Genomic DNA, 24598 nt, shown 5'->3' with positions numbered 1-24598 from the left:
TTGATAATTTATATACTATACTCTTTTCTTTTGCTGATGCTATTGAACGTGTACAAAATGTTTCTGTCTGTACTTATCAATTTTTTTTCTTTACAGTTTGTTTTTCAATGAGTACCTAATACGGATGACAGAATGTGTAGCTCTTAGATATAAAGACAGAAAGAAATGTTTGCTCTGACATTTGTTTGCTTTCACGTCTTTACCCACACTTCTGTAAGAAATTCTTTTGTAACACTTTAATTCTGAAATTACCGAACTTCCGGTGTCCACACTTGTCAGTGGACACACCCAGACTTCTTATCTCTGTATTATACACAAGCATATTTTAATCACACGCAAACTGAACAGGAAGTCCCAACATTTTGCGTCACACAACTCTCCCTCCTGTTTGCACACAGATTTTTCTGCAGCTCTTGTGAATTATTAAACACTCTGCATTTAGATGTCAAATATTGCTGATGATTCTAAGGCTGCACTTCACTGACAGCAGACATATAACACTCTAATGACTGAGTGTGTTTTACTGAAATCACTGCTGAGTAATTATTTGACAAAAGTTAAAAATGCAGCACTGGTTCAACATGTAATCAGGTATATAGGATATTTCTTATGCAAATAGTACACATAAATCTATTTAAAAATGAATGAAACAGTCTCGCCAATCAACTTCTTTAGACATGGTAGCATTATCTTTCATATTTACAAGCCCACTTGAAAAATACATAACCTATCACCTAAAACTAGAGTGGTAAGCTTGCAGAAGGTTCCAGATGGATGTCGTTTATTTCGCAGACCTTCTATAACCCCGCATTGTATAAAACGACACTGATAAACGGTTTAATCTCGCCTCAATTTAATTAAATGCAAATAAAACTATACAAAATGCATTTTTAAAATTTGCTTCAGAACACAAAACTTGGAATGAAAACAGGACATTGCTAGCACTAAAAAAAACCTTCAAAAGTCAATATACAGAATGTGTACAAACAAAATAACATGTATGGTAAATAAAAAAGTAATACTGACAACTTTGATGTTCCACATGTACAGATCCAGCAAATCCAGATGCTCCTGAATGCATCATTTACAGAAACAGGTAAGTAATATTATGTTTTTTTGTGTGAAAATATGAAATTTTCCTTCACTCTTTTCAAATCGTTGAAATCAATCATTTTCTGCACTGAACTGTTCCCAAATAAACGGAATGAATTGCATGCAGTTTTGTTAACCTTCTAAACTTCACGTTCCCTGCTATCCTCATTATTTCAAATAATCTGATCTTAGTTCAAGCATTAATTCAAATACTGTGTCTCCTTGTCTGCAGAAGGGATTGACTCCCACTTTAGCCCCGGCTGAATGCTTTAAATAAAACTGAATCAGAGAGTCAACAGGATCCTTCAAACACATCCACTGTCATCATCTCAGCCCCGAGGAGCCGAGGAGTTTGTGTCGCGGCTTTAAGATTTCACCTGGCCGACACGCCAGACAGGAAAATGCTGAGATACAAACAAAGGCTAACAAATTGCCAAAGTCCCTGGGTGCTATTCCCCTGAATGAGCCTCCAGGTCTGTAATCAGAACATTTCCATCTGATTCTGTTGCCTGGGAGTTGGTCTGTCTGTAATAGGCGCTGCCAAGCGAGGGGAAGCCACGGAAGCGAGCCGGGTTTCTCTTGTACAGGAGCCACATCGCCCCTGCCAGCAGAGCGAAGATCAATACTGCCACCACCACTGCAGCAGGGATGATGCCATGATGCAAACCTGCAAGAAACATTATGTTTTAGATCAAGGTGAGGCAACTCATACCCAGAACTCAGAAATAATCAAAATGTTTTTGGCTAACAATCTGAAAATAATTAACTCGGTATGACTAGCATACATTGTTCCCTGTGTGCTGGTGTTTATTGGACTAACTCTAATAAATATGTCTAAGTACTGTTTTCAAAGTCAGTTTTTATAACAGTTTACCATTAAGGGGTTCCACCTCCACCTCAGAGGCTACATCTGCAAAAGACGAAACACACTGAAGCTTAGTACATTGCATCATAAATCATCTTTGGCATTCAGGACAGCTAACTGCATGCCAAAAATAAATTAATAAATAAATTATACATTGTGGCAAATCTTCAGTGGAATGTGTCCTTCAGAAACAGACACTAACAATCACAAGCACATTGTTAGAATACACAAAGTAGCATCCATCAAAAGGTTTGTTTCTGTGATATTGGCAATTACAAACATTAATTTTCACACTCACGTACTGAATTGCTCATATGGAAATTCATCTAAAATTTACTTTTGTCCAGTAAATATTGTTATTGGTTTCAGTTTCCGTGTGCTAACCCAAAGATTATCATCCGACCGCCCCTTCACAAGGTGTCCTTGTCTACCTGAGACAGTTTTGCAGATGAAGCCGAGCTGCCCTCCGCATGTCGATAGACGCCACACGCCATCCATCACCCTGGTGGTAACACAGGTGTCTGCGGTGAGCTGTTTGGTGTCTGGGCCTTTATCTGCCCAGTTGGTGTAGTCTTTGGGTGAACCATCAACCCAGGCCATCGAATCAGCTGGAAGCAAAGTTTCACAGTTTACAGAAATTTGATTGTTATTCATTGCTTGAACGTGAGTCGGGAATTCTTACTGTCAATATTGAAGTACATCCCCAACCAAATAGTGCGGTGAAGGGACCCAGATGACCACAGCTGCTCCAGAACAAAGCGGTTCTCTGTCTCACTTTCGATGGTCAGGATGTCTGAGGTGTTGACTGCAGGGTGAGAGAGGGACAACCAAGTCCCAACTTCAATTATGAAGACGAGCTCGGGTTTCTGTTTTATGCTTGATTAGACTTAATGTTTTATTTGAGCAGGATTCGAGGTTGTTGTACCTATCACAAAAATACTCAACATAATTTCTACACAAAACTGTGAGTTATGCATATATTCCAATGACAAATCAAAACTACACTTTGTAAAAAAAAGTTAAAATTAAAAAACTGATGGATCAGTTGTTAATCTGAATGTCAACCTTATTTATGTAACACTTTATGCAAAGTCGCAACAAAGCCTCGCAAATGTTAAACATAACAAAGAGTAGTAAAATATTAAAATAAGACGACCATAAAACCACCATCCAAGAAGTTGATGAGGCGAAACCAGGATTAATTTTACTATCTGTTTCATCAAGTCTAGACATCTTTAAGTTCTGGCTTTACTGGTTATGTGGTTCTTGGACTGTGTCTAAAATGTCAAACAAAACATTAAAAAGAAACAAAAACCAAATAAAAGTACAAAAGTTCTCAAAAGGCACTTTAAAGAATCCACATTTATCTGATAAATGGGAATAAATGGGAATCCTCCATTACTCATTTGACAAGTCCAAGAGTAACAGACTTTGAAATAGAGCTGATCTAAGTTTGTCTATGTGCCACAAATTTTCTGTTGGTCAATATGACCAACAGAAAATTGGTGTTTTGTATAATGCTTTGGAGCTAGGAACTAGTCGAGCTAGGCTAAAATAAGTCAAGCTAAGTGGACATTGATTAAATATTAAATACTATCTCTGTAAGACAGAACGTGCATAATTGCAGGTTTACAGGGAGTAATAACATATGTTTTGCTTTTAAGTGTAATTTTAGTGTTGGTGCTTAATGTTGAATACACTTTCTGATATAGAAATGCAGTTTTATTGCAACTGTTTGTGAAATGAAACCGCAAGCAACGGTAGGTGAAGATAATTTCAGTTGATTTTCAAAAGAAAACTTATTGCCTAATCAGATGACTGTTGTTCATTCATAAGGCCTAATGTCCTATACAAAAACATTTGATAACTAACAAACTTTTTTTTCTGGTTGCGATTGCTGCTTTTTAAAATTGTACTGTTCTGTCTTTGCAACACGATGTCGTATTTCAAATCAGCTTGATCTTTTTCACATACAGAGGAGGGTGATTTTAATTTTATTTAGTGAAATAGTTGTATTTCCTGGCTGCACTGGATTAATAGTGACACAAGCAACTGAAGTCTCATCTTGTGAAAACTCACCTTTCTGTTTGCAGCGGGTTCTTGACTCTTCAAATGTGAGTTTCTCAACCACCGGCTCAAAGTCGTAGCAGCCTTGTCCAAACTTCACCCAGGTGTGCGGACAGGACATCTCGTACGAGACAAATGGTTTACTGTCTGTGAGAGGAAGAAGTGAGTGTGATTTTACCCGTCTGATTACAGATAGCGTTGAGTGTTCGGGTGTTTTCACGCTTCATCACAAAAACGGTACTGACTGGGCAGGGGAACGTGACACAGCGCTCCTGGCAACGGAGTCTCACAGTCTGCTCTCCGCCAGCCTCCGTTCACGTCAATGTACACACACTCTCCAGTCACAAAGTCATCATCGTCATCATCAGCTGCGTCCCAGTGCGTGTACACTGTGTCACTGCCGTCTGACCACTTGTAATTGATGCCACTCTGGAAGGATTCACAGTCACCAGCATGTTTGTCAGAAAGCTCCACGAGCAAAACAGGATTTTATTGAGATTTTCAAATCAGGTTTTGGTTATTTTTCTACCAAGACATGTTTGTATTTGAAGTTTATTTTTTATCTTTATTGCTTATGGCATAATAAGTAACATGGCAAAAGGCAGTGATACGACCAAAGTGCTATGGTTAGTTCGTAGTTCCTGTATTAACACGTGTGCAACCAGGCGAAAGAACAGAGAAGGTGATTTATGGGGAACTTTCTCACTTCCTTTGTTTATTTCTCTCTTTTTCCAAAGTCAGCCCATGAAGGCTGAGCAATGACTAACTCCAAATGTTAATTCTCTGACTTTTAAGTGGGAAAGTACATGCCTGCATAATGTACACATAGTACAGCCCCTGAGATTCGCAAGAGACAAGAGAAACTATGAAAAACAAACTGAACAAAACAGGTTGTGTTTAGCTGTGGCTAGATGTCCATTTATGGAATCATTTGGGATTTCCCATAATACTTTGCAAATCAGACGAGTGGGTAACATTCTCTTATAGGAAGATTTGGGTTAAAGCTATATATTTTTTTCCTTTGAATTAAGTTTTCCTCGCTTGCACTCACACACTCAGGCACTATTAAAACCTAATCATGAGTGCGGTGCAGCAGAGTAAGTCCAAAGCAGAGTTGACACCGACTCACATATCCACAGTGTCACACAGCAGACATTCACAAAGCAAAGCAAAACAAAAGGTACGCACGTCTTGACTGTACAGTCCAATCCAATGTGGGCCGTCCAATCTGTTGACAAGGACAGTAAGGAAAGCCTGGTGGTAGGCATCTGTAATGCTCACTAGCTCAGAATCATTTTCTATGCACATGTGCATCGCGTCGTACCAACTCATGTTGCCAGACACAACCTTGTAGGTGCTGCTCCTGTACTCAATATTGTCAGGAAGAGGGTGGTGATAGGAGTGGGTGGGGGGTTTGGATGTGTCTGCAACCAGAAAAAAAAAAAGGTACTTTGGACATGGTGCCAGAAACACTGGTAATATGTATCAGAATGATTATTTCACTGTGTTAATGTTTGGAACAAAGCGTGTTCTAGGATATGTTTGGGATTTCATGCACCGATCTGATTTGGAAAACTAAACATCGATTTCCTGGAGTCATTACTGAAAGTCTCCCAGGTGAAACTTGGGGTCTTCCAAGGTACAGTCTTGGAAGACAGTCTGGTTACAGTCTGGTTTTCAGATGAGCTATAAAGATGCTAACTTCCTACTATCTGTTATTAATTATACAGATCCTGGTGGTAGATTCTGCATTAAGTCAAATAGTTTGGTTGAGGTTACATCAATACTAGAATGAGTCGTACGCTGCAAATCTGTAAGGTCAAGCGGTCAAACAACAAAAGAAAGAAAGCACACAAGCTCAGAGAAACGATGACGGACTGATGAGAGAGAAATTAAAAAAAACCCAGAGAGATACATACTCAGTCTTACCTTGAGGTTTTTGACAAACAAAGCCATACCCGTTCTCGCTGCACTTCTCATCATACCATTTCCCAGTGAGGTGGAAATTGTGGTTGTTTGACAAAACCGTGCAGAGCGGTTCATCGGCAGCCCCACTGAGCCAGTCATCCTGCTGAGAGGTCAACGCAAAGTGTCACAAAGCTATGGCCTCCTGACTTCCCAATACGTATGATCCACATGTTACTTCGTGTGCACATGCTCGTCTGTATTACATGCTAATTTACTTAGTTTGATAAAAACAAACTTCACCAAACTCTGGGGCTTACAGTAGGATAACTCTTTGGTTCAACTGGAGACCAGTTGGTGTAGCTGACTGGTTTCCCATTGGTCCATTTCATCGTGTCCTCATCTCGCAGACCGATCCACACACCTACCGAGCTGCCCGGGAGCAGCATGGTGATGTAGGCTGCAGAAATCAGAAAAAATAAATAAACAAATAAATAAAACAGACTTTGAGAAGGAAAACAAAGCAGCACTGATGGTTTTTGTAGAAAGGAGACATCGTAGAGTTCACGCTGCCTCTACCTTGTTCAATCTCATCTTCTATGGCAACCAGGGAGCCTTGAAACAAAGAGCAGATGGACTGGGCGTCTTTCCAACTCTTCCCTTCGTTTGGACTGCCAGGAAGGTGAAGCAGGAGGCACTGCCAATACAAATATTAATCCCACACAAAACAGTAAGACTAACCAGTACTCTCAGAGCACTCAAGGATGTGAAGTTAAAAAGGTCAAAGATACAAAGATATTCTGGCCAAACATCTTTGTTAATGTTTGAGAGGAAGCAATAACACATCACGTAGTAATGATGTATCTACACCGACATCTCTTCCTCTTTTAGCATTATGTTAAAGGGGTGAAGAGCAACCAAAGCCACAACCACTTCCCCCTCCTTTTCAAAATGACTGATGCTGTATAATCTTGAGTTTTTACTCACTGCATTTCCCAAATGGGACTTTAGGGAAACATTTGATCTGAGCAAAGAAAAAACAAACAAATGCTATGACAAGGACCAGCTGGTTTATTCTCGTGTTGACAACATCACTCAGAAATTGCAAACACGAACATCCTGCTTCGACCTTAAAGGCAGCAAAGAACCTGCCGATGGTTTCAGGTCTGTGGGAGTGCAGTTCGTTCTTAGTTTTGTTATAGAAACAGTGGTAGAAAAAGGAAAGTCCCCATCCAATCCTGTGTAGAGCTTAGTCTTTCAAGCAATAATAAAAAATGACAAGATTGTGAAATTATTTAAATTGCATCTCGTGCGCACACAAAACGGCAGCAGATTCTACCATGTTATCACTCATTATGCAAAGATTAAGCCAGATTATAATAAAAGTATACAGAAATAGGTCCACTTGTTGACTCAAAAGTTATGCAAGAACGAATTAGAAAAATAGTTTTCTCTAAGACTTTATCGGGCGCTCGTTGTGGAGGAATTTTGGCACATTCCATTCACGGCATTGGTTGAGTCCTTTGGGATTTGCAGACATTTGTTTCTGCACAGCATTTCAATCAGGCTGAGGTCTGAGTCATTGCAGGACTTTGATTCTTTCTCTTTTGTTTGTTTCAACAGACATTTTGTAGCATATTTGCTACTGTGTTTGGGAGAACTTTGTCCTGGTTCACGACCAACATTAAACCAAGCTTCAGCTGTCAGACAAGATGTCCTCACTTGACTCGGGAGGATACAAACAATGGTAAAAACAACCTGATCTTTTTTGGCACTAGTTGTACGAGCGCTAATTTGTACCTTGTGTCCAAAGTAGAGCCACTTCTCTGGACACGCTCCAATGTAGTGTGGCTCCTGGGGAGTCTCCACCACAGACACCGTCCTTCTCTTGCACACGTAGCCGTGAAGTTCGCTGCATTTCTTTACCGACCACTTCCCTGCAACATCCGAGTGAAACTTCACCACTGGCCACTGCCATTTAAATATGAATGGGCACCGTTTGTCTGCCCGCGTTTACCTGTTGAAGACACGGAGAGACACGTCCCGCTTTTTTTCAGGTCACTGTTTAAACCGCCATCAGCCCAGTTCTGAAAATCTATCTCTGTTTTGTCGCTCCACCTGGAGAAAAGAGAAAATAGCACCGATATTGGTTCAAGCAAAGAAAATCTTTACAGGGGTTGATTTTCTGATCTTAATTATGCTGTCAGTGACTTGTTTATTGAATCTGGGTTTTACATCACTGCTTTTGACACAATTGACAGGAGATGTTTTGTGTGCATGTCAGGATTGCAGGTTGTTTACATTTTTTCAGTGTTTGTATTATTTACTCCCTTGTTTATTCATTATCAGTCATAGTTTTCTGTCTGTTGCTTTTGACCAGTCTTTTCTTAGTTGTTGCTTATGGCTTACACGAGATCACGTTTGTTGTTTACGGCTTGTATTTAGTTATTCTTTATCCCTTTAAATGTGTATTTTGTCTGTTTCCCAGTTTGTTTACTCCTTGCTCCTATTCTATCTATATCTCTCCCTCTCGGCCTCCGTTTGGCTCTCTTCTTTCAGCTGCATCCTGTTTCTAATTAGCATCGGTTCATTGTTTAGCAACCAAGCGCCGAGTATTTAACCCACTCTCTCTCAACTCACTTCTTGCTGGTCTCTTTCGTTGTCTCATGCTACCCAGTTTCTGTTTGTTCCCTGGCTCCCTGTCTGTCCTTTTTAATAAACATCATTCCTCATCAACGCCAAGACTATTAATCATGACAGTGCAGGCTTTAAATATGAAAGATGCGAAGCAGGAAGCAAGGAAGGAAATAAAGAAAGGAAGGATATATTGAAGGGAAAAGGGAGGAAGATGGACACAAAGATAGACAGAAGGAAAGACACAATAAAGGAGTGGAGGGAGACCACAAGAAAGGACATGAGGAAGTAAACTAAAAGGTCTTATAGTTATTGTCTTATTGGTGTAACATAGGAGGATGCAAGGAGAGATAGAAAGGAAAGAAAAGTTGAGAAGGAAGAAAGGATAGAAGAATATTTATGTAATGGCGTAAGGAATAAAATGTAGAAATATGTATATTTTTTCCTACCCAACTGATACTCACTGGAGGAAAATACAAAATCTTGTGTTGCCACAGCACTTCTCTACTTAGTTGTGAAATTTTAACACAGAGGAGATTAGTAAAACTTATAGGTTTTTTTTCTTCACTTTTTTATCCCCATTGTTCTTTGATTTATCCTGGATGGGTTTTTTTGGTTGTTTTTCTTCCCTTGCACTTGTTTTTTTTTTCTTCTTTTAGCTGAGCCTCTCTCCTTGCTGAATAGTTGTCTTTCTTTGAAACTTTTCCGAGCATGTTGATTTGCTTTGGGCCTCTTGGTCTTTTCTTCCTTTCTTCCTTTCTTCCTTTCTTTCTTTCTTTCTTTCTTTCTTTCTTTCTTTCTTTGAAAAATGCTACACTCAAGCTGAATGTGTGTTAATTGTGAGTCGGAAAACCTGGCTGGGTACGCTATCCGACGCGGTGCCAACTAGTATTCGCAACACAAGCTTATAACGATGCATTTATCTCAATTTCATGCATTGAATCACTGAGGGAACATGTTCACAGCAGAGGTTTGCATCACTTTGCATTCCTTTGGTTTAGTGTGTTAAAGAAGCTCACACAAAGGGTTTATTCTGCAACAGGCATATGGCTGTCATTCTGCATATTGAATCAAGGCCCTCTGGGACATCCAGCTTTCCAACTTGAAAGTTCCTCAGGCGTTGTGAACTTTCAAGTTGGAGAGTTCAGAATTTCAAGATGGGTCATTTTCAAGTTCCTATCTTGAACATTTTGATCTCTGACTAATAAACAAAAGTATGGCAAGTCTTAGGAAAACTACTTGAAGGATCATTATCAGTGGGAGTTAGCATTTTATCTTTCTAACAGGGTGATCAGCCTGACATATTACATAGATTTACACATTTTTCAATTTCCAGCCAACAAAATACCAGAGGTGTGACTTGCTGTTGCTGGTTGGAGTGTTTGATTTTTTCTTGGAAACTATAACTCGATTCTAGGAATGATGATCTAATGCCATCTAGGCTATTAGAAATGCAAATAAATAGTTGATTCCTGCAAGCTTGAGATGTTTGATTTGCCCAGCTGCCATACTGAGCGAGCTCAGATTCTAAGCAATCAAGTGCAATTCACCTTCAAAACAAATGCAAACTATATCTCTGGTTACATGAAAAACAAAATTCCATTTTCTACACAGATTTCTATATTAAATCCATTCAACAGATTTAAATACTCACACACCTGACCTCCTCTCCAGGTGGGCCAAAGGAAAGGCCAATCCACCAGTCGGTGTGTCCCAGGGAGAACTGTGAAAGGAGCAGGGATTAGCAAAAACTTTACTTACACTCCACAATAGCAAGCCCTTCTCACACGCATGAAAGATCACGGGCAGCCATTCAGGCACACTCCATGGTCCCTGATTCACTTCTTTCACCACCCTGTTTTGTTTCCACTATCCCCTCACAAGCCTCAGAGCCACAAGAGGCGTCTTTAGTCTGATCCAATAGGCTGCTGCCAACAGAAAGCTTTATTCTTACCCGTCCTGTTTGGGCACTCGAGCATTTAAGTGTCCGCATGTAAGAGCTCGTCGATGTGTTTTTGAAAACACTGGAGCTCGCGAGAGAAACGAGTGTTATTGTCTGCACGCTTGTTGATTTTCCAATGAGAGCATGAACTGAATAATGGCTTGGCAGTGCCATTGAGTGGCGGCAAACCTCTCTGATTAGACAGAGGCTGACTGTGTTTGTTTTCAGAGAGATAAAGCATCAATGTTTGTTTGGATTATTGGTATTCGTTGATGAAAGACTGAATAGGTGTCGAACGTTGCTTTACTTTAGGCGCTTAGGAGAATTACTTCAAACTTGCAAAGTGAACTACTTCTTTTATGTAGTTCACTCAAAGTGAAAATAAAATGCTAACAAGGCATTGGAATATTGTACCATAATGAGTATAAATACAGCTTTAAAGATATTTACAAGTGGCATCTCGTCGATGCTAATCAGTGTGTGAACAAGGCCGATGACAAACCCGTTGTAAGCGCTCCTTGATGAATTGTGACTCTTCCCTGGAGTGAATGGATAGCAGGTGGGCTCCCATCATCTGACAAGCCAAAGAGACTGCATGCCAGTTGTAGGGTTGATTAGCCAGCAAGTACTCGGCTCCTCGGTAAAACACCCAGGCCTGGCTCTCTGTGGGGGGAGGAAACACAGAGAGAAGATGTCTCCAGAGAACAAAATACAAGTGACAAGTTAGTTCACTATTATCATTGCTGATTAATTTATGATCGAAGGTCTTTACCTGACGACCAAAGGATTTACTTAAACTTACTCAAAACACTCTGAGGTCATAAGTTGCACCAGGTAGACTCTATTAAAGTAATACGCAATATTTGTGATCATTAACGCAATGACGAGATGAGCTGTGAAAAATCCTAGCTGTCCCATCCTCTTTCATTTCTTACCATTTTTCTCAATGTACTCTCAAAAAAATCACAGACTTCCCTAGATGGTTTATTATAAACTGCATCGTATTGAATGAACACAGCTCTACAATCTGATTGCCCACATTCGCTCCACTCTCTCTCTGGTCCTCTCTCCCAAGCTGTTCTTCCTACATCTGCCATCTCCGAATCTCTAAACTGTTCCCCGGTGATTTCAGCAGAATAAGTGCAAAACCTAATCAGAAAGACGAAACCCTCCACCTTCCTGACATCGGCTCACTGGTGAAAACCCCTGATCACCTTTGTTGTAAACCATTCTCTCCAATCTGGCCATGTCCCCTCCGTCTTAAAGACACAGTCACGCCACTCCTCCAAAAATCCATCCCACTCTCTCCGTCTCTGATGCAGAAGAACTGGTCCATGCCTCTGTCTTCTCCAGACTGGACTATTCCTAGCAAGAACCTGCAGAGGCTCTAGTATAACTCTGCATTTAGCTCCTGATGAGAGTGAACAAACGTGACCAAAGTACTTCCATCCTCCTCTCTCTCCACCAGCTTCCCATTTCCACCAGGTTTGAATTAAAGATTTCCTTCCTCACATGCCAATGCAACTATGGAAATGCCTCCACTTATCTCAAAGAACTGCTTAACCCACAAAAAACAACTCGCTCAAGCCTTTTCCACACACCCAAAACCAAACTGCTGCCTTCTGCCTGACACTCTGAGGGCATCACAATCCTTTCAATAAAGGTCTCAATAAGACAATTCTTTGTAGCTGATCTTTGGTTCACTTTCTTGCATATTTGTTTTAATCTCTTTTATTTATTCATTTATTAAATAAATGTTATCCATTGTAATTGTTTATTTTGTTTTTGTAGTGCTTGATTTAAAGGCAATTAGAAATGAAATCTGTTATTACTATTATTATTATTATCATCATCATTGTATGAGTTTATGGGGTTCATAAGTTTCTTGCGTCTTCCTACTCCTTTTCGGGCATGTCAAGATTACTGTGATACAAAAATATGTGTCTTTTGCATTCCTTGTTCCTGTGCATAATTTTATACTACTATCATGTTCGAAATAGTCAAATCACCATTATTGTAACAATCTTGCTATTTATTGACGTAATGCATCATTTCAGAAATGAGCTCCTTGAGGAACGCAAGTTGTTGTCCTACAAAGATGATGGATTCATTGAAAACCAACGTCACTGTGGTGGTGCAGAAATGTAGGAACCTCTTCTGTTTAAGCAAACAGAAACACAAAAATCTAGATGCTGCATTAGTGGCTCTAAGTCAGTTTTCAGCTACAGATGTTTTCTTATCTTACATCCGGACGCTCTATTGTGACATCTAGTGGCAATCAATTGTGAAATTCATCTAAAGTCCCAAACAAAAATCTTTTTACTCACGTTCAGTGTACCAGTAAGGCTTCTTCAGCTTATCACCTGCAGTGCGAAACAACGTTTACTAAACCAGGCGGCAAAAATGTGTGTTTATATATGATGCCAATGGAGTGGAGGGGAAAAAGTGTGAGCACGTTTACCTCTGGACAGCTTGCAGATCCACTCATGTTTGGCATCACAAGGCCGTGGCATCATGTTGTTAGTCAAGTCGCTGTACACAGCGCAGTCCCTCCTGTCATCCTCCTCGTTCTTATCTTCAATGAAAGACGTCACTATCTGCACAAAGATTGGCCTGGCTGGTATAAAAGCTGTAAAAACTGTCCGTTTTCTACATATTACAGCCCAGACAGGCTTTCTGCGAGCTGCGGCAAACATCTCTGTGTTCTTACTGGAGAGCCGTCGGACCACTCCCAGGCTCCAGGGTGGTCGGGGTCTCTCTTATTTAAACCAACCCAGAACCAGCGGCCCTCTGTTCTACAAAATAATACACAGGGGAGAAAGGGAAAACAAGCACACGGAAATTTAACGCTACATGAGACGGGTTTCCCTTTTGAAAAAAAACTGCACACATCAACATACAACACTGGCTCCTATCAGAGAAGTCATTAATTTCATAGCAATAAAATGCCTTATTAATATTAATACATGGTACTTTTTGTATAATTAAGTTGTCAACTTTGTTATGAAAGTTTAGAAACCTGTTTTTTTTTCTGTTCTCATATAATCCCTTAAAATTGGAAGAAAAGAAAAATACCCAATTTGTGTATGTAGGAGTGTAGCACCCAAAAAGGGGAATCTGCTTTTACTGTGTTTCAAAGCTAGAGAAAAAAAATGCATATTTTAATCCTCACAACAACAGTTCTGCACCACTGAGCCTCAAGGGGCGATACTAACCCTTCAAACATGGTGCTGAGCAGGTGCTTAACAAACACCTGCTCCTCGTAGTGCTGGAAGCTGGCCAGCTGAGCCCCGAGGGCTTGGCAGAAGAAGTCTGCTTCCACCCAGGAGCGCTTCATCAAGACTTTCTCATCGTGGAACACCTAGAAAAGCCACACATCAGGTCAGCTGCGCTTCAACTGGGGAAATACCGAACATTATGTCAGTGTTTTAGCATAGGTTCTGTGTGTGCCTTTAAAATGCGAAAAAAAATATACGACAAGGAAGTGCAGGTACATTGCATCCCTGAGTTCGATGCCAATTCTGTACGTTTGTCCCCTGAAGCGTTGGTATATTCTTATTACCTCCGTTTCCCTCCTTAAACACCTCCCTAACAAAACCAGCTTGTTACTTTTCAGCAGAGAAAACGTTTGTTTAAAAAATATATATCTATAACCTAATGGGCAATAAAAAATAACACACAGGGGGGCAAGCTTTGCTTTTCACTTTAAAAGCAAAGTTTTTCAAATGAAAATGGTATATCAGCCTTTTTGTGCCTGATTATTTCTAACATGCATTTAATGAATTTTCTTATTGAATATGTAAAGGAGAGTCTGCATTTTGTGATCATACTATCTTATCTGGAAACTGATAAAATAGCACTTTATGAAAATAAGTGCCAGCTACACTCACAGATGAAAAAAAACAAAATAATTGAATTTTATACCTTAAAACAGTGGAGCAGTCCAGAGTGTGATTCCCAGCCTGGAGGACAGGGGGCGTAAGCATCAATGTGGCGCTCTGGCAGGCCAGCATCACTGTGGCCGCTGCTCATCTTGCACACCGACAAAGCCTTGTGGGATTTGCAGTCTTTCACCTCCCAGTGACCCAAAGCAGGACCTCCAGACATGACGACACAGCCACCAGCACTGACTGGATGAAAGGGAAAGTAAGGGAAGGTTAAGGATTCACTGATATCTAAACCGGTGTTTTATTAACCGGTCTGTACCAGGCTGATGCTTGTTCCAGTTTGAGAAGGTGAGAGGCAGAGAGGAGCCGTTGTGAGGAAGCCATCTGTACTCCCCCTTCTTCTCCTGGTCCTTAAGGCCGATCCAGTAGTTCATGCTGCTGTTGGTTCCATTCGCGCTCAGCAGACTGTTGACGAAAGCCTGCTCAAACCTGCCGCAGTAAGGATGAGAGAAGAGGCTTGAGACAGACTTAAAAAAAAAAGTAGTTTTGTTAACATAAACCACTGGCTTAATGAATCACCTGTTCTCCACAGTGAGGAGAGAAGCCATGCAGTAATATCCCAAAGCCGCGTCTTCAAACGTCTGCTCATGACTAGTTACTGTGTAACAGGAGTGACCGTGTCTCTTCCAACCCTAGAAGAATAATCAGGAAATAAAAATAAAAAATCAATCAAATAACAGAATTTCAAAATGCTTTGAAAAATATATACACTAACAAATAAGTATTGTTAGTGTACTTATTTGTTAAGTACACTAACAAATAAGTACACTTATTGTACTTCCTTATTGGAAGTACAATAAGTGATACAGCTCTAGAACATTGAGACTTTCTATCTCAGGAAGCTAATAAAGATGCTAATTTCAAGTTTTATGAATTGCAACCAGGACGAGAGTTTTTCTTGAAAAACAAGAACCTACAACCATATTTTCTGATCTTGTATGTAGGTATGTGTGGGTAAAAAATTGATTCAATTCGATTCAATTCAATTCCTCCTATGTGCCTTTGAGTAATCTTGAGCAACAGCATTATTTAAAAGTGTGTGGTGCAGAAGAGAGGCTGTTTAGAGACATGGTGTGAATTTTCCTATTTAACCCCCATTAAAGCCTCAAACCGCAGCTGCCTTATGGGATCCAGAGGCTCACCCTCACATCTGCACAAAGACACATTTCTGAGCCTCAACTTTCCGCAACACAAACGACGCAGAGAAGACAGAGCTTTGCTTGGAGTACGTCAGGCAGGAATCAACAGAGACTGCTCGTGCACGACGGTTGATATTGTGCCCTTTGGGTAATTTTTTGGCTTTGTGTTCCTTTCGAACCAAGTAGCCTGATGACTCAGGAGACTGATATTCTTGTAAACAGAGTCAGGGAGAACCGTGAATGCCAGACAATACGTCAGCGGGCGGGTGAATCAGCTCTTTGTGCTTCTGAAGGGGCAACTTGTTGGACTAAAAGTCGAGCTGTAATGGGTGTGTGGCTCTTTGTGGTGCGTGTCCCGGCACACAGTACAGCCAATCCACCTTGTACACAACCCCCCTCCAGCCCCCCCCCCTTTTTTCATAATAGATAGTTTTTAAAATAAACAATTTTTCTTTGAAATATTTCATCTACATAAGAAATTCAGGGCTGTATTTTTAGAGTAGAGAAGGAAAGAAAGAAACGAAGATAACTTGAATTATTCTTTTTTGGGATTTTTAAACATCTTCTGTAAACTTTGGAAGACGTTCAGCAACTTAAGTGTGAATGTTGTGTAACCATGTAATGAACCATGCGTCCTTCACCACTAATTTGAGCCCAGGTTACAGTGTGCCATCTATGACTCCACCTGTTTTGCTCCCAAACACACAGCAGGTAACTACATGCTGAAGGGTAAGTTGTGCATTCAGGCTCCTACCGCAGGGCATCCTTCATCCCAGGTTCCTCTGTGCTGAACTGGACTCTGGCTTTCTCTTCTGCATACAGCAGGGTGTTGCTCATCACACGGGGTCAAGAGCCAGTTACCTTTCTGTGACAGAGGGAAGACTTAAAATCTGATAAGGGCAGCAGCAAACTGCATAGCTATGTCTTAAAACGCCGCGTCTCACCTCTGTTTCCATTTTGACGCAAAGTGTCGAATCTGTCAGGTTGGGCACAGGCTGATACTGGTCCCAGAGAGTCAGAGCTACTGGTGAACCATCCGACCACTCTACACCTGGCGATGACCCCTGCTTCCACAAACCAATCCAGACCTCTGTGACTTCGCTGGAATCTGCCGAACACGAGAAAACAAGAAAAATTCAAATACCAACAGCAGTTCAAAATGAACTGCGACATCAGACAGAAAAATGGGCCTGTGAAGATCCAGGCGGAAGCTGGTGAGATACTTTGTATCTACATGCTCTGAAGGGCCACTCACTGTGGAAGAATTAAAAAAACAAAATAAATACAAAATATATATCTTCACAAAGGACAATGGCCCTAAACACAATGGCAAAATTGTTACCCAATGGTATAAGGACAACAAAGGCATTGTTCTGGAGTGGTCAACACAAATCCCTGCTCTCAGTGCCAAGACAGAAGCTTAAGATGTGTGTGTGACAAAATATAACAAACTGTTGTGTGAAGCTGGCTGAAGGATCGCCACAGTGTTTGACCACGATCATACTGTTTTAATGGGAATTCTACCAAATAAGAATTTTAAAAAGAACTCAGAAAATGTATGTTTTATTTCTGTTAAATTTATCAAATACAATAATTTTAATAATCCTGACTAACCTAAAACAGGAATGGCTAGTAAAAAAATAAATACAGAGTTGGAGTCTAATAAGTGTTTGCTTAATTCATTATTTGCTAAATTTGGTGGTTTTCTACCACAAAATAAAAGTTTATATTTGTATTTTGTATGAATTTATTTCTATATGTATAGCTATACGCTCTTTTTGAAACCTCTCCACGAGTGCCTTTTATTTTTTGTGCACCAAAAACCACCTGTCCATAAACTACTCTGACATTTTCATTTTAGCTAATTATGATGCATGAGTAGCCATGACTTACAGTACAGCTAAATACCTGGTAATTGTATCCTAATTTCTACAGGCTTGACTTGAAGAAGCCAGGCTCCCATGCAATTTTATGTTTACCCAATTTCCATAAACTTTTTATGGCTGACCATTATAAAAAATCACAAAATGAGTATATGATTAAGTATTATGTGTTCAAGAAAAAGAAAAGAATCCAATGTAAATCTAGCAGGAGTTTTAGAGAGAAGCATAGTCTTTCATTTGATCATCTACTACATGCCAATTGTTCCTTGGAACTAAAATACTGTTTTATTTTTGGAAAATGTGTTTATCTATGTTATTTTTCATTTTTATTATTGTTATTACTGAGTATATTTCATAAAATAATAGCAATATTGTCACATTCAGGACAATATTAAATAAAGCAGTCAAAGTCTGCTAAATGTTTTTCAAAGGGTCCTTCATAAAGATCAACAGAGGTTTTTCTCAAGACAGCCATTAAAATGACAAAAAAGTGAAAGATAATCATGATTCCTTGGCTTTAACCAGAGACCTTAAACATTTAGAAACACAAATGTTATCTGATAAAATACAGCAAGTCTGTTGTCTGACGCTCTTACGGTTAGCCAGCAGGTTAAGCAGCATCTCCACCTCTGACAAGGAACGGAGACTGATGAGCTTTGCCCCCAGAGAGCCACAGACTCGGGACGACTCCTTCCAGCTTCCAGACTCTTTTTCAGCCAGCACATGGTAGCAAAAGCCATTATGAGGCCACCAGCCATCAGCGCACTCGGTAGGGATGTACTGCCAGTTCTCTGAAAAAGGGAGAAGAACCAATATGTGCGAGAAATGAACCAAGACGACCAGAACAAGATGGACCAGAAACACAGGGTACGGTCAAAAGTTTCCTATCCAGCTGTACTGCACATGGGGAGGGACCTGGACTAAACCAAAAGCAACAACACGTATAAAAGCATGCCTTATGAGTAATCCCTGCTCTTAAGACTCATACCTGCCACGAGAAAAAGAAGGACAGCTCCCACCCTCTTTAATGACTTGCGTCTGTCTCTTGTGATTTACCAGAATCTCACCTAGTGGCTCGACTGTGCCGGTGTTGTTTGGTGTCTTCTTGCAGATGTAAGGCAGGGCGGACTCGCAGGAGAGACTCTGCCACTGGGCTCCATAGGCAGAGTTGTACACTCCGCACGGCATGTTAGTCTCTAGCGGACCAGCGGCTAGAGCTGAAGGGCAGAACAAATGTTGAGCCAAATGTTATCCCACACAAAGTTGGGAGGACAAGCAATTTGAGCAGCAGATTTTGTTCACAGATTCTTTTTAAATAAGCAATACCTGTAGTAAAATTCACCAGTGACAAGGGAGCACCATCGGACCATTTCCATCCGTACCCGTCCTTAAGGTGGTTCAGTCCAATCCACACCATCGCACCAACATTTGCCAGTCGATCTAACCGAAACATAACCCCAATAGGAGCGAAAACTGTTAAAAAAAACACCTAAACAGCATAAGCTTCAGCAAACGTTTCCTATGCGATGCCCACCTCGGATATACCTGTGCTCAGCCAGGCTGGTGATGCTCAACAGATCCCCTCCTTGAGCGCGGCAGGTGGCCAGCGCCTGGCTCCAGGTGAGGATGGTGTACAGGTTGAACTGGTAGCACGCGCTGAGCTCCTGGTTCGACTCCCAGAAATGATCGCAACTGGAAGCTAAAAGTTGGTAAAATTAGATACTTAGTAGCTGAGTTAGAGTGACTGGTTCTCAGTTTTGTGCATTTCATCCTCAAGTGTCTGTCACTGTTTTCACCTGCGTTTTGGGTGTATAAATGTTATTTATTGAACTTTACTACTTCCTTTTGTGATTGGTCTAGTTCATGGATTGGCAAAGTCCAGTTCTCCTACGCTACTATGAATGACTTGTCATCAGGGCTCTGCAGGGTAGAACGAAGTGCTGATAAGGGAATTTGGCCATTTGATTCAGCTGTGGTGGAGCAGAGATGAATCCAAAAGATGAATGCTGACGGCTCTCGAGGCCTGGCTAGGCACTACTGGTTCAGTATATTCATTTTCCCATGTAGGCAATCTATTAGGCTCATTTTAACTCCATGCTTCCCCACCCTTAAACCAAAGCTTGACTATTTGTTTTCAGACAAATAGACAAACTGCCTATGACTCTGCTTGCCTTTGTGCAATCATGACAGTGTTTGTTAGCTGGACTCATGTTACCTTTAACTGGACAGAAGCCCCATCTTTCAGACTGGTCGTAGCGATCAGTAGTGGCACACCAGTGAAGCTTATCCTCCCGTCCCTCAGTTGTACACTCAGCGTACCACTTGTTGTTGTAATTAAAAGGAAAAACACAAGAATATCCGTGTGCATTTCCCAAAAGAGTGTGGATTTCTACAAATCAAACATAACAAATTAGAAATGACATGGGCAGAACCTTGTATTTCTATAGCTTGATCAACAATTAATTCACCTTCATATGGATGTGAGCAGGGGCCTTCTTTGGGAGTGTTGTGCCTTTGCCACTCGTGGTAAATGTTCTTTTTTACCACCACCAAACGTCCAGAAACCGTCACCTTCCACTCTGACGCCCCATAGAGCATGTTTCCGTGGCAACGCCACCACAGCACTAGATGAGTAGCGTCGCACTCAAACATGCCCAATGGCTGCGTTGCGTCCGAAGTGTTAAGGCCCAGGCACATGCTGGAGCCTAAGTTGAAGAGTCGGTGCCTAGAGACCCACTTCCACAGCACGCGGCGTGTGGGACGCTCGCAATCGTCCAGCACCACATTGGAGCCGTTCACCGTCGCGCAGCGCTTCAGCGTAACGCTCTCCAGGATGAAGAAACCTTTTCCTGGAAGGAGAGGGAGCAGAGATACTCGCACGTGGATTGTTGGGGAGAAACATGCAGCAGTACAACAGGCAAACTTGGGTTTTTTTGGGCCTCAAAACTCTGTCACCAAGACAGAAACATTTTTTCACAAGAGGAATATAAAATTGTGAGCAAACAATTCCTCCACAAGTTACTGTGTAAATACATGCTGAAACCAGAAAAAAAGGGATGTGTGCCAATTATATAAGGAAGTTAATGAAAGAATGAGGAGAAATTCTAACTTCCTTCTTGTCACGACTGCATACCGAAGACTACACGGTTGTAGGTGAAAATAAACCTTTAACTTGTTTGTGTACTGAAAAGTTATTGTTTTTTAAAAGGTTTTATTGGCTCTAGTGGCCTTTATTTGATAATTAATTGACAGGAAAGTTGCTAATGAAATATGGAGAAAGACATGCGGCAAAGGTTGCCAGGCTGGGAATTGAACCTGCGACAGCGGCGTTGAGGCCTTAGTCCTCAATGCCGCCTTAGTCGGCCATGTATAGGTTAAGCACAACCCATACATTGGTTGTGCTTAACCCCTGTGCCACCACAGCACACCAAAAAATTATTGGTTTTAAAAGGAGTGTTCGGCAAGCAGAGAAAGGTATCAATCAAATGTCTGCATGACCAAAACTATTTTCAGTGTCCAGACGTCCTTGCTCTATTTTCACTGGGAAGAACTACGATGCAGCAAAATACAATGTACATAATTAAATATGTCCTGAAGTGGGATTTTATAGTGGATGAAAATAAAACTGCACATTGGAAATTGTCACACTTCACTGTTAAGCTGAAGTAAAAGATGCAACATTTTCAAAAATCCCATAAATTAGTGCCAAAACAGAGACGAATTGTGGTGCAGTTGAAATCATCAATTTTGTGGAAGTGATGACCAAAAATGCAAAATATTTAACAACTTAAATAAAGGAATAGGATTCCCCCCTTCCCCCACTCTCTCAGAAAGTTGTTTCTATTGCACTTTGCAAATTAGAACTGCAATCATAGAAACCAATGTGATCTGGAGTTGTAGCACATAAAGCAAAAAAAAAGTGTCTCATTCAACTGTTTGGGGCTTCATTTGTCTTAATTTCTAAAGCACAGTGTATAGTCCACCCGTAACAGCAATACGAGGAATGCTCGTGAGGGGTTTGCAAAAATGGCGCAGAGAAATTTTCTAAAGGTATCCCAAAGCAGCAGCTTGAGACGCCAGGATACCAGTTATTACAAAAGCTGTTTAAGTATAATGTATATGTATAGTATATAGTGTATAGTATAATGTAACCGGTTTTGGCCATGCAGACTTATTTGTGCTGTTTCACTTAAATATAAAGGTTCTTCCTTTTAAGACGATTTTAAAGTAACAGTTTAAGTGTCCTCAAAAACCTGCAGAAACCCCAAATTACTCAGTTTAGCAAATTCCAAAGTTACACACGTCATAATTGTCCTATGAAAGAAAAAAATGTAAATAAACAAGTGATGGTGTGCTTTTCTCTTTAGCAGCTTCAGATGGAAAAAAAAGGTTGAAAATAATTTAAAGTGCCTGTCAGAGCTTAGAGCATTTTTCCACTGCACCTAAATTAGCCCAGCTACTTTCATGCCTCTGCCTCAAATATTTGGTTTTTTTCTTCTTCTTCTTTTTGCATGAAACTGCTTGCACTTGGATTGAATGGGATTCTTGAGGAAACACAATTGGACCTGTTCTGCCAGGAGGTCCGAAGGCAGCTATTTTGGTACTGCTTTTTTGACCTTTCATTCAATTTAGTGCCCAATTCTGGTCCTCTTAGAACCACCCACTGACCTGTGACAGGTCAGTGGGTGCTAGTGTTGACTCTGCTACTACATCTTTAAATTAGGCCGTACCTTTGGCGAGTCATTTGAATCGGGTGTTTTGCAAAAGGGAAACCTGGAGAGTTTAAGAGAATGATAGTCCACTCCTCACTTTTACTTAAGTTAACTAAAATAGTTTAGAAATCATGAGTTGCTTTAACTGTGTTTAACTGAGAAGGTTGCACTGATCAAACTTTCTCTAGCCAATAACGATTTCTGACTTTTAAATTCAAAGACAGTGCATGAAAGTGCATGCAGACAGCTAATGAATTCAAAGACTGACATTAGAACAAATTCCTAGTTCGTTTGGTACATTTTGTCACTAATGAAACAGAAGTAGTGATTTTATTTAGTACTGAACTGATAGGTATTTTCCGACAACCTACGTAAAATGAACCACAGACAACTTATGTGAGTTTTTACCAAGTACCGGACCATTCCCATTAATCAGATATAGGTCAATCCCAACCTCTGGCGGATTAATCATTGAATCTTTTAGTTGCATCATTAATACAATTACTCTTTACTTGAGTAAAGTAACCAAATAACATTATAAGTTTTAATTATTCACAGGTCAAACGTTTCAGCTTTTCCTGTGCTGTATGTCACATCATTTTTTCCGAAGGTCTTGTACGTTTTCATTAGTTTTCTCAGGCAAAAAAATAAAAGCTGCAACACCAAGTTCCTTTAAATCAGAGCTAAAAACCAACTTGCTCAGAGTTGCCTTTGATTAGAAGTAAGTTGAACGTTGATGTGTATTTGCTTGATGATTTTACAAAACGTAATGTTTATTGCATGTTTCATAATTGGTGACTGTGTGATGTTCTTATGATGTAAACGTTCTCTGAACTGCCTTGTTACTCAAAATGTGCTACACAAATAAACTTGACTTGTTTGTTTGAAGCTGGACCTTCTGTGGCTCTCATGACTGCAATCAAAGAACCACTACAGGAAAGGAGGAAGGTCTAAAGACAGCGGTATTTTTAGTCACACACAACACAGCAGCGAGAACACACATCCTACCCGACCTTAACATGAAGCAGCGCAGTTATAAAATATTCTGCCTGCAATTAATCTGTGCAGCCTGGACGTACCACGCAGGGCTATGAAAGAAAGACAAGCGGTCTGCAGCTGGAGGATGGATAATAACTTACTGTAGAATTCGGCGAGCTGGTTTTCCCCCAGGACCTCATCGTCCTCCTCGCTGTTACACAGGGAGCTTCTCGACAACAACAACACAGTTAAATAAATAAGCGCCACAAGAGCAGCGACCGAGTCCATACATCGACAGGATCGCAGAAACATTTCGACAGATGGCTGAAATGTTGGAGAGCCGAGCGTCTGCACATTCCGGGGCTCCGCGTATTTTCGGGCTCGCTGCTTTCTTTTTTTTTTTTTTTTCCTCCCCCCCCCCCTTCTGTCTCTCCCTTCTAGAAAACTTTCTCCGGAGTGAAGTTTTTCTGCGGGGAACCAGCAGCGACGTCACGTCTGACGGAGGAGCTGCTGCTGCTGCCGCTGCCGCCCGGGTCCGAGCGCTGCATTCCTGCCGCTCTGCTGTGTTTTCACTGGGACACGGCCAGTCGACTTTTTTACTCCCAAAAGACAAAAAGTCCATAAATATAGGGCGAACGTACTGGGAACATCCGCCGAGGTGTTAAAGACTTTTCTTTGATGGTTTCCCAACAGCAATACGGGGAACGCTCGTGAGGGGGTTGCAAAAATGGCAGAGAAATGTTCTATAGGTATCCCAAAGAGAACCATTCGTGACATCGAAAAGTAAATGAAAGGACGGAATAAAATTAATATTTACATTTCAAGATCTCTTAAAGTATTATATGAGAACATTTCAAGGATATAATTTATGTAGACACGATTCGGCAAAGTAAGCCAAAAATAAAAGGGGACTCCTTTCAACATAACATTTTTGTAACAAAATTATTTAAACTCAAGCTACAAAAAGTTGCATCATTTTTGTTCTTTGAGCTTCATGACACAAGCTTGTGCTTCTAGACGGTTTCCTGCAATTTGAGTTTTCAAACTTTTAAAGATGCTCTTCTACCTGTGTACCTGCAGAAATTTGTGACATTGCCACGCACAATATTGTTTTTAATAATACAATAAACACAGTTTTAAAACACATTAACTTTACACTTTCATTAATCACAATTCTAGAGTTCAACACTCATTAGATTTGTTTATTAAGCTATCATATATACATATGTATGTATGTATGTACACACATACATACATGAATGTATGTATGTACTTACATCAGCAATTCTGATGTATGTAGACATCAGAATTGCTGTCTACATACTGTGTGTGTGTGTGTGTGTGTGTGGTTAGTGTGTGTGTGTGTGTGTGTGTGTGGTTAGTGTGCAGAATTGTCAAGCTGAAGTAATTTACATAGAAGCTCTTTTTGCCCCA

At 40.6% G+C, this 24598-nt stretch overlaps 1 protein-coding gene across 3 annotated transcripts; it reads right to left on the bottom strand.

Moving 5' to 3' along the window:
* Positions 1-831: 831 nt before the first annotated feature.
* On the bottom strand, positions 832-23653 carry pla2r1 (phospholipase A2 receptor 1). 3 transcript variants are annotated; one of them, XM_008404456.3, is made up of 30 exons: positions 23326-23649; positions 19943-20323; positions 19690-19863; positions 19009-19173; positions 18801-18914; positions 18542-18691; positions 18071-18265; positions 16536-16699; positions 16346-16456; positions 14972-15084; positions 14712-14881; positions 14430-14635; positions 13721-13866; positions 13216-13300; positions 12967-13102; positions 12833-12868; positions 11008-11168; positions 10222-10286; positions 7947-8047; positions 7730-7866; positions 6509-6626; positions 6250-6389; positions 5954-6092; positions 5213-5448; positions 4270-4453; positions 4037-4171; positions 2640-2762; positions 2389-2565; positions 1967-2002; positions 832-1759 (listed from the first exon to the last, which is right to left on the bottom strand). In XM_008404456.3, exons 1-30 carry the CDS (start codon positions 23474-23476, stop codon positions 1542-1544), a joined length of 4467 nt encoding a protein of 1488 aa, XP_008402678.2. In that variant the 5' UTR covers positions 23477-23649; the 3' UTR covers positions 832-1541. The 3 variants fall into 3 exon arrangements, with proteins under 3 accessions (XP_008402678.2, XP_008402677.2, XP_081461234.1); XM_008404455.3 differs by having other exon boundaries at positions 5954-6095; positions 23326-23648; XM_081605108.1 differs by lacking the exons at positions 832-1759; positions 1967-2002; positions 2389-2565; positions 2640-2762 and adding an exon at positions 2784-2882 and having other exon boundaries at positions 5954-6095; positions 23326-23653.
* Between the last annotated feature and the right edge of the window lie 945 nt (positions 23654-24598).

Source organism: Poecilia reticulata, chromosome 3 (genome assembly GCF_904066995.2).
Source record: "Poecilia reticulata chromosome 3, P_reticulata-male-v2, whole genome shotgun sequence".
Lineage (NCBI taxonomy): Eukaryota > Metazoa > Chordata > Actinopteri > Cyprinodontiformes > Poeciliidae > Poecilia > Poecilia reticulata.
This window is presented reverse-complemented; position numbering and strand designations above follow the sequence as displayed.

Bases quoted from the DNA above. Each gene is read 5' to 3' on its own strand.
- pla2r1 (XM_008404455.3), bottom strand. From the start codon at position 23,476: ATGTTTCTGCGATCCTGTCGATGTATGGACTCGGTCGCTGCTCTTGTG. The intron at 15,085-16,345 runs GTAGGAGCCTGA...TTATTCTTCTAG, and splicing joins GGGATGAAGGATGCCCTGCG to GGTTGGAAGAGACACGGTCA. The intron at 6,096-6,249 runs GTAAGCCCCAGA...TTGACCTCTCAG, and splicing joins AACCAAAGAGTTATCCTACT to CAGGATGACTGGCTCAGTGG.